Source organism: Natrix helvetica (assembly GCF_964273705.1).
Source record: "Natrix helvetica genome assembly, chromosome: 5".
In the NCBI taxonomy this organism is placed as follows: domain Eukaryota; kingdom Metazoa; phylum Chordata; class Lepidosauria; order Squamata; family Natricidae; genus Natrix; species Natrix helvetica.
In genome coordinates, this window is record NC_138551.1 from 48,593,334 (window position 1) to 48,607,894 (window position 14,561).

At 38.0% G+C, this 14,561-nt stretch overlaps 2 protein-coding genes across 2 annotated transcripts; both read left to right on the top strand.

Annotated features, from left to right (window-relative positions):
• Window positions 1-2: 2 nt before the first annotated feature.
• COX15 (cytochrome c oxidase assembly homolog COX15) lies at window positions 3-7,713 on the top strand. The gene is made up of 9 exons (XM_081955168.1): window positions 3-142; window positions 2,093-2,280; window positions 2,896-3,018; window positions 3,243-3,429; window positions 4,728-4,895; window positions 5,115-5,196; window positions 5,468-5,622; window positions 6,212-6,325; window positions 7,063-7,713. The coding sequence occupies exons 1-9, from the start codon at window positions 68-70 to the stop codon at window positions 7,192-7,194; spliced, it is 1,224 nt and encodes a 407-aa protein (XP_081811294.1). The 5' UTR covers window positions 3-67; the 3' UTR covers window positions 7,195-7,713.
• Window positions 7,714-9,630: 1,917 nt separating this feature from the next.
• On the top strand, window positions 9,631-12,081 carry LOC309393237 (V-type proton ATPase subunit e 2-like). The gene is made up of 4 exons (XM_081955206.1): window positions 9,631-9,809; window positions 10,490-10,537; window positions 11,241-11,362; window positions 11,654-12,081. Exons 1-3 carry the CDS (start codon window positions 9,706-9,708, stop codon window positions 11,332-11,334), a joined length of 246 nt encoding a protein of 81 aa, XP_081811332.1. The 5' UTR covers window positions 9,631-9,705; the 3' UTR covers window positions 11,335-11,362; window positions 11,654-12,081.
• The last annotated feature ends 2,480 nt before the right edge of the window (window positions 12,082-14,561 follow it).

Genomic DNA, 14,561 nt, shown 5'->3' on the forward strand with positions numbered 1-14,561 from the left:
GTTTCCGGGGAAAGTTGTCTTACTTCCGGTTTAGAGGAAAGCTATTTCCGCGTGGTAACTTGAAACGATGCTCTTTCGGACCGTACTACTAGGGAGTAGTCGATTTTTGCTGGCAACCCGTCAAGGAAATTCTTCCGGCCAGGTACTTGCACAGTAGAGTATGATTTTCTGATCTCTAAAGTTAGGGCTATCACATCTGGGCTGCAAACATCCGGGCAAAAATTACATAATAAAGTGAATTTTATTATTTTATTCTGTCCTGCAATTTCATGGTCATACGGAGTCTTCCACCCAGGCACACGCAAAACATATAATATATGAAGTGACTTGGGATCACATTTCTATGATAATCTATTAAGTGAATATTCCAAATTCACTTAATGACCATATGATTCACTTAACAACTGCAATGATTCATTTAACAACCATGGCAAAAAGGTTGAAAAATTGGGGGCAACTCACTTAACAACCATCTTGCTTAGAAACAAAAATTCTGATCCCAGTTGTGGTTGTAAATTGAGGACTACCTGTACTATATATGTGACTCATGATTGAATGGTTGGGTTTTGTTGTTCACTGAGTTTGCTTTTATTTTGCAGACATTTAATTACAAGGCAACTTCATTAGTGTCTCGTAATTAAGCATCTGCAAGAAGCAAGCTCAAAGGGCAAGAATCCAGAATAAGTTGATAGAGATGGTAGTTCCTTACTATCGGCTTCTTTTCTCTTTGAGGTACTTATGAATGTATTCATCTCTAGAGGGAAAAAATGATGATACACATATAATATCATTATACAAATGCCCTGGCTTGCATACTTGATCAGATATTGGGATACAATGATATGCGTTTCACAATTGCTTGATGACATTATTGTACAAGTGTTGCTATTTGCCATCATTGTTTGCTGTGGATGTTACTGTTTTTGAGAAATCTGCCCAATTGACTTCTACAATAAAAATATAAAAAGTTGTACTAAGCTTCTTGGTCAAATCAGTTGACATTCTAATGTATCTTTTTCTATTAGAACTCTTGTGAATCTGTTTTTTCTTGTGCTTTCTAAAAGCACAATAACTTCTCTTTTAAGTACACCTTAAGTTAGTATTTTTCAACCTTGGCAACTTGAAGATGTGTGGATTTCCACCTTCAGAATTATTTGAATTCTGGAAGTCAAAGTTCACACATCTTCAAGCTACCAAGGTTGAGAAACACTGTCTTAAGTGATATATTGAAAGCCACTGGTGTGTTAGGCTAGAAACTGGGAAATTCTGAATTCTACTCCTACCTTGGGCACTAAGTCAGCTGGGTGACCTTGGGCAGGTCACTAATCTGTCAGCCCTAGGAAGGAAAAATGTTGCCAAGAAAACTGCAAGGAATCTATGAGCCTATCTTCAAGAATCATACATAATTGAACAGAAGAAAGAAAATGATATACCAAAAACATTTTTTTATTATAAAATGCATCTTTCCAATAATACAATACAATACAATACAATACAATAGTAGAGTTGGAAGGGACCTTGGAGGTCTTCTAGTCCAACCCCCTGCCTAGGCAGGAAACCCTATACCGCTTCAGATAAATGGCTATCCAACATCTTCTTAAAGACTTCCAGTGTTGGGGCATTCACAGCTTCTGGAGGCAAGCTGTTCCACTGATTAATTGTTCTAACTTGTCAGGAAATTTCTCCTTAGTTCTAAGTTGCTTCTCTCCTTGATTAGTTTCCACCCGTTGCTTCTTGTTCTACCCTCAGGTGCCTTGGAGAACAGTTTGACTCCCTCTTCTTTGTGGCAACCCCTGAGATATTGGAACACTGCTATCATGTCTCCCCTAGTCCTTCTTTCTCTTAAGCTAAACATACCCAGTTCCTGCAACCGTTCTTCATATGTTTTAGTCTCCAGTCCCCTAATCATCTTTGTTGCTCTTCTCTGCACTCTGCACTCTGCACACAATGGTTCTGGTTCTTTTTTTTATTAACAGTTATCTCCTTAGTCCAGTCCAGTAGTAAAAATATTTAATACTTCATTGTACCAAGTATTTATACAAAGGGTTGCTTGAATAGTTAATTAGTGTCTTATCACCTTCTTTTTCCTTAGCAATGTCTCAGGTGGCGGTGGCTCCTGCAGAAACGGGCACAACACAGTGCAGTTTCAGAAGCAGCTTCACATTCCAGAGTGGCAGTGCCACCTGTACCCAATGCTGTGACAGACCGAACAATAGGACGCTGGCTCATAATCTGCAGCGGTACTGTGGCTGGAGCTGTGGTACTCGGTGGCGTAACCAGGTGAGGAAAGTGACTTTCTCATCCTCAACTCCCCTATTTTTTTCTCACAATAAATGCACCACATTCAATGGATCTTTTTATATCCAAAGAATATATTTTTGCAACTTCCTCATAGCTTTGCTGTATACGCTAAGTGTCTGTTAGTGAATGTTTTAATAAATGTTTCCTTTGAGTACTTGTGTCATTCTTTTTATGTCTTTGATTATTGAGCTAGGAGTTCTGTGTCTTAGTATTTGAGCTGAGCATTTCATTTAAAAGCGCAAACTAAATTTATTTCATTTTATATGACCCTTCATATCAATCCTCCAGAGTGTTTAAGATAATCTTATTTCCTTTTCCCTTGGAAAATCTATGTGATATGTACATTGTTTTTACTATGTATGCATATCAAGTATTTTTTAATCACTTCGTTATGTTCTAACTTTGCTTTTTTAGTAGGCACATCTTTTCTAGTAGGAAAATCTATGTGATATGTACATTGTTTTTACTATGTATGCATATCTTAAGTATTTTTTAATCACTTGTTATGTTCTAATTCTGCTTTTCTAGTAGGAACATCTATAACATAAAAGGACTTTCTCCCCTGATAAATAGTTTCTTTGCTCTCTTTCTAAGGTTGACAGAATCTGGGCTTTCAATGGTTGACTGGCACTTAGTGCGGGAGATGAAGCCTCCTCAAACGCAGGAGGACTGGGAGGCAGAATTCCTAAAGTATCAGCAATTTCCAGAGTTTAAAATGTAAGTATGATTCTTGTTTAAATTCCTTCAAACTAAAGTTCAGTGAGGAGAAATTCTATTGTTAGCATGGCTGCCTTTCTACAACAGACAAGTGGGGTGGGAAAGGGGGACTTTGGCTGCTTTTTTGGGAGGAAATTTGAGTTGAAAATTAGAGACAAATTATTAAACGTTGTTGCTGTTTTTTTCTTCTATTTTTTAAAAAAAACAAATCCCCAATGCAACAGCCTGAACCATGACATGACACTGACAGAGTTCAAATTCATCTGGTACATGGAGTACTCACATCGTATGTGGGGGCGACTGGTAGGGTTGGCTTACATCCTTCCAGCAGCCTACTTCTGGAGAAAGGGCTACTTGAGGCAATCCCTGAAAGGTCATGTCTTCGCCCTGTGTGGGCTTGTCTGCTTTCAGGTAGGAATGGCTATTGGAATTTAGGAATAAATGTTGTGGGTATTCTTAAAATAACTGAGGCAATGAAAAATAGTAATATCTCAACATTCGAACATTCAAAGGCTAATGCTGAGCTATATGTAAGTCAAAAGTCTGTAATTTCTAGTAGCCTTGCAGAAGGTTGAAGTGCTGGAGATTATGCAATGAATGAATGAATGAGGAAGGAGGGAGGGAGGATAGGTGGGTAGGTGGATCAGGTGATGAAAATTACCCCGTTGTTTATTTATTTAGAATCAATTTAAAACTTAGCAGCAAACCCCCAAAACATTAGGGACTCCACAATCAACCTACCCCAAGGCTTTGGAGAACGGCCAAGTTTTTGATAGTTTTTTTGAAGATCCTTAAGTTAAAAACCTATCTTACAAATGAAAGGCTGACTGGGTAACTATGGGCCTGTCCATTCTCTCTCAACCCAACTCACCTAACAGAGCTGTTACTGCAAAAAAAAGTTGTTGTTTAGTTTAATGAAAAGATGGACTAGGGGAGACATGATAGCAGTGTTCCAATATCTCAGGGGTTGCCACAAAGAAGAGGGAGTCAAACTATTCTCCAAGGCATCTGAGGGAAGAACAAGCAGCAATGGGTGGAAACTAATCAAGGAGAGAAGCAACTTAGAATTGAGGAGAAACTTCCTGACAGTTAGAACAATTAATCAGTGGAACAGCTTGCCTCCAGAAGTTGTGAATGCCCCAACACTGGAAGTCTTTAAGAAGATGTTGGATAGCCATTTGTCTGAAACGGTATAGGGTTTCCTGCCTAGGCAGGGGGTTGGACTAGAAGACCTCCAAGGTCCCTTCCAACTCTGCTATTGTATTGTATTGTATTGTATTGTATTGTATTGTATTGTATTGTATTGTATTGTAAAACCTACCTGCATCTTTGGTGGGAAGTCATTCCAGAGGGCAGGCCACAGAGAAAGTACATTTCCTGAATTATACATGATGACATTGTTTAATCAACATGACCTAGACCAGTGGTCCCCAAACTTTCCACCTTGGCGGCTCGGCTAAAGTGCGGGTTTGTGTGTGCGGCAGGCGCATGCACATGAGTGCACAGGTCCATTGGTGCAAGTGACATGCCATCCACTTGCTTAAGCAGCGGTCCCTTGCACTTGTGTACGAAGCTGTACTCGTGAGTGGAGAGTGCTCTACAAAGTTCTATTTGTGTGAATCTGTTTGGAAATTGCATGTAATATATACGATATTAGCAGGAAAAGAAATGAACTTTGTTTCAGTATAATTATTTTGTTATTTTTACAGGGTCTTTTGGGCTGGTATATGGTCAAAAGTGGATTAGAAGAAAAGCCAGATTCCCATGATATCCCTCGGGTCAGTCAGTATCGTTTAACTGCACATCTGGGATCTGCTCTTGTTCTTTACTGCTACAGCTTATGGACTGGGCTATCTTTGTTGCTACCACAACATAAGGTATGTAAAATATGGAACTTGTATCTTGAATATTGGTTTTGTGCCTAGACAACATTTGCATTTGGAATAGGGAAGAGGTATGGCAGATATGTCCTTTACAGGCTTAGACAGGAGGCAGAGATGGGGAATGTAATCAGAAAATACGTTAGTTTTGTAAGATCTTTTATGTAGAATATATGAAAGGGTTATACATATACTACTGTACTTATGTTTTGGCAGCTACCTAAAATCCACCAACTATTACGCCTGAGAAAGTTTGCTTATGGGACATCAGGACTCATCTTTCTCACTGCCCTCTCAGGTAAATGTCTCTGTGACTGGTACCTTAAATTTGGAGGCGGGGAATAGGGGGAGGTAAGAAAAATGCATCTATTGTAAGACCTTGCTTCATCAGATCCATGATAAGGTTTGGATTTTTGGGTGACAGCAAAGTTCTTAAATCCCTGCTCCCGAAGCACAGTATACAGAGCTAGGAAATGTTGTAGGGATAAAAACTTGTCATCTCGAAAACGTTTAAATCTTATTGAAAATCTACCTTCAAGTGTATCAGCCTCTGTTCTCTGAAACTGTAGGAGCATTTGTGGCTGGACTGGATGCTGGTCTTGTATATAATTCCTTTCCAAAGATGGGAGAACGCTGGATACCTGATGATCTCCTTGCTTTTTCCCCAATGGCAAAGAATATATTTGAGAATCCTACAACAGTGCAGTTTGATCACAGAATCCTGGTACGCATCATTGCCTTTATGCTATGAAGTAATAGGTGTTTTTTTTTAATCTGATTAGTTTTTAAAAATACACACAAAAAACTAAGGTTATGGGAATAAATTCTACCAGCTTAGATGGAGCGTTAGCTTTTACAAATCTAAGATACTAATTTCAATTCTGCCATCTATAATTTTAAAAATTTCTCCAGGTATGAAGGTTAGAAAGATTATTTTTGTTAAAACAGTAAAAATGTTAGCTCAATTCCGAAGCTTGCATGATCCATTAAAACAAAGCTACTGCAAATGTACTACAATAATCTTTGGAAACCCATCCATTAAGAGGATTTGAATATAAAAATTATGAAGATAAGGCCACAATAGTAGAGCCTACAGGCTATAATCTGGATCTCAAGAATTGCTGTTGACCTAGTATAAGGTGTAAGAGAAGGCAAGGCTTGAAAATTGCTAAATATCAGTATACCCAGTGCTTGCTCTACCCATTTGCTTCCTGATGAAAGCAAGATGGCTTGCTTTGTAAAATGGAGCTTTCCAAGGCTTTGGTGGGGCTGTTCGAAGATGTTTTAATAGTTTTCTTTCTTTCTTTCTTTAGGGCGTTTCCTCAGTTGCAGCCATCACAATTCTCTATCTACTTTCCAGGAAGATCTCTCTCCCACGTAGAACTAGAATGGCATTTGCTTCCTTATTGACTGTAGCTTATCTTCAGGTATTCATTTGTCATTAATGTACACATTTTAATGTACACATTTTAAATTCCAGCTAGCAGAGAAATAGTATTCTCTGGGCTAAATGATAAACTGTCCTTCTAGATGGGTATGCACTTATTTAAACCGATTTATCTTAGATGATGTATTCAGGGATTTTAAATATAGTTAATAGCAACCATGACACCATACAACCAGCTTTTTCATATAGCTTTGAGCTAGAAACAAGACAGACAGATAGATTTGCCATATCATAATGGAAGAAAATGCCAGAAAAGTGAAGTTGTGTAAGCATTATTTCATGAATTACTATTGGATGGATTACTATTGCAGTTGTTCCTTTTTCTTGCACTTGTAAGAGTGTAAAGAATGTAAGAGAGTGAGTAACAGAAACTACTTACTTACTGTGCTTGCTTGCTTACTTACTTACAATATATATAGCTGCCTGTCTTATATCAAACTTGGGGTGGCTCCCAACCAACAGTTAAAACATCAATAATAAAACAGCATAATACATACGTATATCCATTAAAAACCACAAACATTAAAATCCTGGCAGAAAGTCAACCTGTCACACGCAATCCATCACTTAATCGTCTCATAAAGTTGTTTTGTATTATTGTTTATACAGTATACAAAGGTAAGATCAACAGATACAAAGATCTTCTTAACATTTGTAAAAACATGCTATATACATTGTTATACCTGTTTTAGCATTGATATTTTTGCTCTGTTGCAGGTCACCCTGGGTATTAGCACATTACTTCTGTACGTCCCAACTCCTTTAGCAGCTACTCATCAATCAGGTTCTTTGATGTTGCTCAGTATGGCTGTGTGGCTAGTTCATGAACTCAGAGGGATTCCTAAATAGCTCAAGCATTGAATGTTCAAAATTAACAGTTTTATTAACCATGTGATCATCTGCCTGAGGACTGAATTGAAGAGGAGGACTGTATAGACTGCTATCTTGGCTTCACTGATGTGGAGAACACTGCTTCAAAACATGAATACAAACCATGATCTGTTTTGCTGGCCTTTTTCGTGTTATAAAATTATTGAGATTGTATCTGTGGAAAAAATGAAGGATTGTTTTGGTTATTCCTCATGTCCTGCAATACAGTTCATTAATGATATAACCACAAATAATTTCAATTGTGTCTTTCCTTAAATTCTGTGTATAAAAGATGGCATGATGTAGAATAGGATTGTGCAATGGGTGGCCTTGGAAATTTGGAAATATTTATATTATGTGAAGGATGGCAAAATACAGTATATTCTAAATTATATGCAACTATGCTTTCATGTTTCTTTTAGTGGAAACTTGTTCATTTTTAAATATTAACATAGTTTGTATTATGAGTTTTAAATAAACATGATAAACATTTTTTCATCCACTGTTTTTTCATATCCTTATGCAACCTATTAATATGTTAAAAGAAAAAGACATGTTACATTTTATGACTTGAAATGGTATAAGATTAATCTTAAACTCCTTAAAAATAGTAAACAGTGAAACTTATGTAGGCAGGACAATTCTCCATCCAGTTTATTTGATTTGTCAAGAAGAAGTCATCTTCACAATTGTTTGCTTTAATTCTTAAACATACTGGGTGCATGTTTCTTGTTTGACTTCCCTCTCTCAGGGCAATAATATACATTCAGAAAACATTTCTGATTCATACAGTGAGCAGAAGCTTAGCCAGGTCATCTGCAAACACTAACAGCTTAGTTTTTGTAAGTTATCATATAGCTTGATTGTTTTTATGTTAAGATGAAGTGTGAACTCAGCCATTGTGGCCTGTAAATCCTCATTTATGTCTTAGTATAATATGTGAACTTGGTCACTATATCACTATTCAACTAATAATTGCTTCATACAATGTGATTATATTTAATTTGTCTATATTTAAATGCTATCTTATGCAAAATCTACAATAGGTACTGGAAAAATATTTATATCCTGACTTTATTGTTTTTATAATAACTTAAGGCAGTGAACATATCTAATAGTCCTTCCTACTATTTTCCCACAACAACTTTTGAGGTGAGTTGGGCTGAGAGAATATGATTGACCCAAAGTCATCCATCCAGTTTTCATGTGTAAGGCAGCACTCACAGTCCCTGGTTTCCTGGCCAAAATGGTTCTCAAAAAAACCTCATATATTTTCTTCCAGTCTGGATTCCTTGGACACATCAAGTTCAAAAAAATACAGCCCATATTCATACCCCTGTAATTATTAGTCAATTGTTAAATTTCCCAGCAACAACTGGAACACATTGGTTTCTACTGCAGTCAGTCTGTTTAATGCAAAGATGTTGCATATCTTATTGCCTATGTCCAGTTTTACGCTTGCTCTGATCTATCATATGTCGAAGCCAAACTTTTTTTATTATACAGCAGAAAAATACATAGTATATGTCATTATAACAATACACGATTAAAATTGTATATATACTTGTCCAGTGATAATATTCATTTATTATCTATAGACAATCCACTCTTAAGTGGGAAGTGCAATCAGGCCTTCAATCCATTGAATAAATGGAGCTATACGTTTATTTTTTCAATGCTGCAATATCAGTCTTGTACCTATAGTAAGGCCACATTTATGTTGTCCAGTTATCACACTCCATGTACTAGGTATATAGTTCAAAAGAAAATTTTCGTTGCCCAGTCATATTTATATAATCAACCTTCTCTGAAAAGTTTAACTTATAAGTTAAAGATAACTACTAATAGCATCGCCAAAAGTAAAGTACTTGTAACCAATCCTTATAAAACATTCTTTGAGATATTCACTAAGCTATATACATTTTTAAGCTATATAACTCTTTTTAAGATCAAAGGAAATTAATTTTACTTAAGCCTATGAATGGATCTTGTAATTATCAGAACGGGACTTTGACTCATTATTTCAGAAATCCCCAAATAACACCAATTCCTTTCAAAATGGGTTCCTTCCTTAACGTTGCTGATATTTTACCGCCGGCCAGCATTCACGCAAATACTGTAGAAACTAGAGAGTTCCCCTTTGAGGAAAATGGGCGGAGGGAGGTGGGCGCTTTTAGAAAGGTAAAAAATAAAATATTTCGGCTCGTCGAGAAAGCTACCGATTGGGCAACCTGGCTCTATTCTATGCTGCGATTTGGCAGAGGCCAAATGGACAGCATTGTATAATCTGCGCGGATCCCAAATTCCCAAGAGAAGGCTCAATGAAAGGCCAGGGGCCAGCCAATCATCGCGACGCCTGCGGAGTTGATCCGGAAGCAAGCCGGAGAGGCTGTCCAAGGGACCAATGAATACGGGAATCGGAGAGAGTGGGCGGAGCCTGGGTTGTGCAGAAGTGGACAGCTCCTCTCGTCGATCCGAAACGGTCTCGCTATGACGGCGCACGGCTTAGCGTTGCCGATGGTCCTCTTCTCCATCTTCTGGGGGCTCGTGGGTTTTGCGGGTCCGTGGCTGGTGCCGAAGGGGCCCAATCGCGGGTGAGCCTTTTTTCCGCCTTATTTCTTCCTCGCCTTCCCATTCACACCATCTCAATTCATTCTAAGCTATTGACGCCCCAGGATGGATGGAGCATCGATAGCTTAGGAAAATGTAGGAATAGGAAAACGTTCAAGACCTTGAAGCCATTGATGTAGCTCGGTGTTCCTCAACCTTTGAGGATCTGTACATTTCAATTTCCAAAATTCTCCATCCAGAGAAAGTCCACACATTCTCAAGGTGCCAAGGTTGAGAAATGCTGATCTAGCTGCTTCCCCCACCCCCGTGCCCTCTAGCCTGCTTTCCCCAATGCCCTCTTTTGTTGAGACCCTTGAATCCCCAGCCAAGAGTAGGACAAGACAAGAGACATAAGTGATGTGTCCGTCTTCAGAAACTGTGCCATCACAGATCAATGCTTTGTGTAGAATAGGGTGTATCATTTCACCAAAGGGAAGTGGGGGCAAGCGTTGATTTATGCTCCTTGATTTTGCAATAGATAATCAAGTACCAAAAGACTTAACTAGATCATCTGGTAGGATTCTGTTACATGATGTAGATTCAAAAGAATAATAGCTTACAGTACAATTACCTTATGTGTACAGCAGCCTAGTATGTAATTCTTGATTGTTACCCTGAAATTTCCTTATATGTTTCTCTAACTTTTTTTTTCTTTTTTCTTTAGAGTGATTATTACCATGCTGGTGACAACTGCTGTTTGTTGCTATCTTTTGTAAGTAAATCATGGGAATGAGGTAACTGGGGCTGTTTCTAAAAAAAAAAAAAAGACATATGCTTTTCTAGCTGGGGATGATATAGTAATATAATCCCAATTCCTCCTTTCTGGGAAAATAAAAGTAATCTGAGATAGAAGAGGTTATATTAAGATACTCCATTCTTAGCACGCTGTAGGATGATGTTATTCTGCTGTGCCACTGGAACAGTGCAAACATTTGTTAGTTATTTATATGCCCATTTTATTATCCACAGCTTCTTTCAACATAATTTGACCAAGCATCTTTTCTCATATTTCTCATAAGCATAACTCAGCTCTATGATACTTGTAACATAATTCCTTTCACCCTCTTCCAAATAGCTTCCATACCTTCTATCCTTGTTCTCTTCGCATTAATTCCATTGGGATATTATTCTATTCTCTAACACTTTTTCAGGCAAAACATTTGTACCGTATCATTGTTTTAGAAGTTCCTTTTGCTCTCACTAATTTCTTTCACTTCTTTATGTTTTTTTTCTTAATTTCCTCGACACGACTTACTAATTGAATTACATTCAGATTCTCATTTCGCCCTTGTATTCTTTACTAAGTCTTCTCTTTCATCATAAACAAGTATACATACGGTATCATGTTTTTAAATTAATTTCTTTGCTCTTAGTTGTGACTCTGTATACAGGAATTGTATCCTTTTTTCTTGCAGTTGGCTTTTAGCACTTCTTTCTCAAGCCAATCCACTCTTTGGCCCTCAGCTGAAGAATGATACCATCTGGTACGTGCTCTTTCAGTGGGAATGATCTGGGCTGTTACAGACCAATTTAATAGGTATGTATCCACCTATTCATGCTCATAAAAACATAGAAGTGACTAGCTTCTTGTTGGTTGTAATCAACTAACTGGAAAGAAAAAAGGATTGACTGCATTATTATTTTCAAGAGATCCCAAGTTTGACTCTTTACTTGTCCTAGGCCAGAACTGCCATGACCAAAATTTATGAATCCAACAGGCTGTTATTCTTTTTGTCTGTGTAAGGCAGAGAAGGGAAGCGGTTTACAGTTCTAAGACAGGTTCTCTCTCTTTTGGGAAAGTTCACCAATGATAATCTTTCTGTTTCAGGCTTCACCCATGCCCTTTCCAGTTGAAAGTATGATGGATCTTTTACAACCCATTTCCACCAGTGACCATCCCCTGCCTTCCAATTTTAACCAATATTTTGGCATTATCTTAAATGTTTTTATTAAGGATCCTTCCTTCATAATTGCAGCAAAGTAAGTAGTACAGTACAATAAGTGGTTATACCCTTGAGATTGAATCACTGTTGATAAGAGCTTTGCAACATCCTTCTGAATAAGAGAAACTTTTTTCCATTTCAAACATGGTAGATTTGTAGGTTTCTCCACACCTTGATCTTTGCTTACAAAGGTTCTTCTGTCAGAGTGTATTTGCCTAGACATTTCTAATTGTCCATGTTAACTACCAGTTGTAAATATAAATATGGTATAAACTTGTATTGTGAAAATTAAAGTACTGTTTGTGATCTACTGTTGGTGGGGTCCTATTGGGCGAGTTTATCTACAATGAAACTACTTGTATCACTTGTATCATTTTAAAGAATCAAATCTTGGGTGGGGATTTTGTTGCCAAGCGTGATTTCAGTCTATATACTCATGACTGAAAGCCAGTTTAGTCTGATTAAGGTACTAGGCTAGAAGCCAGGACACTACGAACTTAGCACTGCCTTACACATGAAAGCTGACAGGGTGACTTTGGGTGTATATTCCTTTAGGTCTTCAACCAAGTAGAAAGGCACGTGAGGAATAATGGCTTGTGCATCTCCATGGGCTATAGAAAAGAAACATCAAATATGGTTTCAAGAAACTCTGATTACGTAGCTCAAGTGTAATTTATTGCTACAATTCACTGGATTTCAAGTATTCAAACAAATACATTATGAAATGTAGATCACCGTTGATTTAGACAGTCACTGTTGAAACAAGTTCCGTTATCCAGAATGGTTTGTGTTTCAAGATAGTTTTCTGCTATACAGGTAGTCGTCAAGGTACGACCCTAATGGAGCCTGCCCATTAGGGTCGTAAGTCAAAAAAATTCTTCAAATGAATCAGACTCAATTTTACGAATTTTTAAAATCAAATTCGTCAACTGAATCAAATGGGTTGTTAAACGAACAAAATCTGACTATTTTCTCCAATGCGTTAACTGCCATCGTTAACGGAACTGAGAGGCTTTTTCCGCTGCTGACAGCTGCTCATCAGCTGTTTCCGGTGCAGCCTTCAGCTCAGGAACTAAACTGCCTCCAAGCAGGCTCCCAGAGCTTTCCGCTTGCAGTTGCTTTTTAAAGACAGCTCAAGCATCTCCAGGCAGCGGGTGGGGTGGGGCCAGGTATTACAGAATCTCAGCTTAAGTCACTTTAACCCTTAACCACAGACATACTTTCAGCTGTTACAGACATGAGGTCATAATGACCTCTGTAGCAAAAAGACATTCAATGTTTTCATGGTTGACGCTAAAAATTGATGTAAAGAGCAGTAAAGCAAAAAATGTCTTGATCTCTATCAAAGCCACATTGCGCAGGTCATTTTTTGTTTCTTCATCCTTGAACTTCAATCTTTCTTCTCTAATTTTTGCATTGGTCCACGGAATGATGGCGCTAATCATTTCTTTAGAAAATAATCATTTACAAATCTCTAGGGGAGTAGTTGAATTTCTGAGATTTCTAGCTGCTGGATGTAGTCCAGGTAATTGGACAACAATAACATGACTAGCAGTTCTGGAACCATTGCTTTCAAAAAGTGCCAAAGACCATTTGAGTTTGTTCTTGCCATATAAATTATTGCACGATGTAGATTGTACCTGGTCATCAATTTCATTGGGAACTTCATCATCGCTGATGTCAGAATCACTGCCAGCAGCTGGTTCTTTGTCATCCATTACAAAATTTTCATCACCATCTGATTCCACTTCACTCAGATCACACTCTGCTTCTCCATACCGTTTTAGAACAGTTTCTTCAAAGTTTGGATCACCAAATTGCACTCTTTTTGGTGGAAAACTTTGCCCTGACATTATAAAAATACATTAACAAAGATCTGCGGTCAAAATGACCGAAACTCAAATTCAAATGGTGCTACAGAAAACACCAAACAACTGACACAGGTGCATATACTGCCTACTCTCTTATTGGTGGAAAAACAGGAGCTATTTGCAACTGGAATGGTCCATTTCTAAAAATAGGGGTGTTCCAAACATTTTGGAAAACTGTTACGGTCACTATGGCTGCAGGGTTAAAAGAAAAAAAATCACTTGCCCCTGCTAAGCTCAAACTTATCAAGACAGGCAAGGACTTTTTAAAAAATTGCTACTCAATTCAAGCCTCTCTAGACCCTGCAAACTTCAGGAAATTGCATGTCGTAATGCAGAATGGCAAAGGAAAGTCACAGTTTAAAATGGCCACCGCTGCAGCAGTGACTGAATCCAACTGACATGGCTACAAAGCCTTCTTTTTTTAACAACTTTCCTGAATAAATTTGTTCTTGTGAAAATTCACTAAATACACGGTTGTACCTGGGGGATTACCTGTACTAGAAATAGATGAAAGGCCCAAGGAAGGAGCATCCCCAATCATGTATGTAATTCTGACAGAATCTGACATGCTCTCTATGTGCAAAATTCAATTCCTTGAAAACCACTTGGGAAAAAGAAGGCAGAATGTAGCAATCAATTGTAGCTTCTTTTTCTTCTGGTTTTAAGAGTGTGGTTTTTTTTTGTCCAATGGATCCTCCATTTTAAAACATTGTCCTCTCTCAGCCACTGGTACAAGAAGTAGCCTCTATTCAAAACAGAGGGCAAGCACCAGTATGAGCTCTTCACTTTCCTTTGCAGAAGATTCCTCAGAAAAGCTGCTTGGTCCTGCAAATACAGGTTCTCCCACCCACCTTTTCCTGAGCAGATAGTTTTCTTTGGTCATTTGCATTGATTCTGTTTCCAATTCCAACAGGGATGGAAG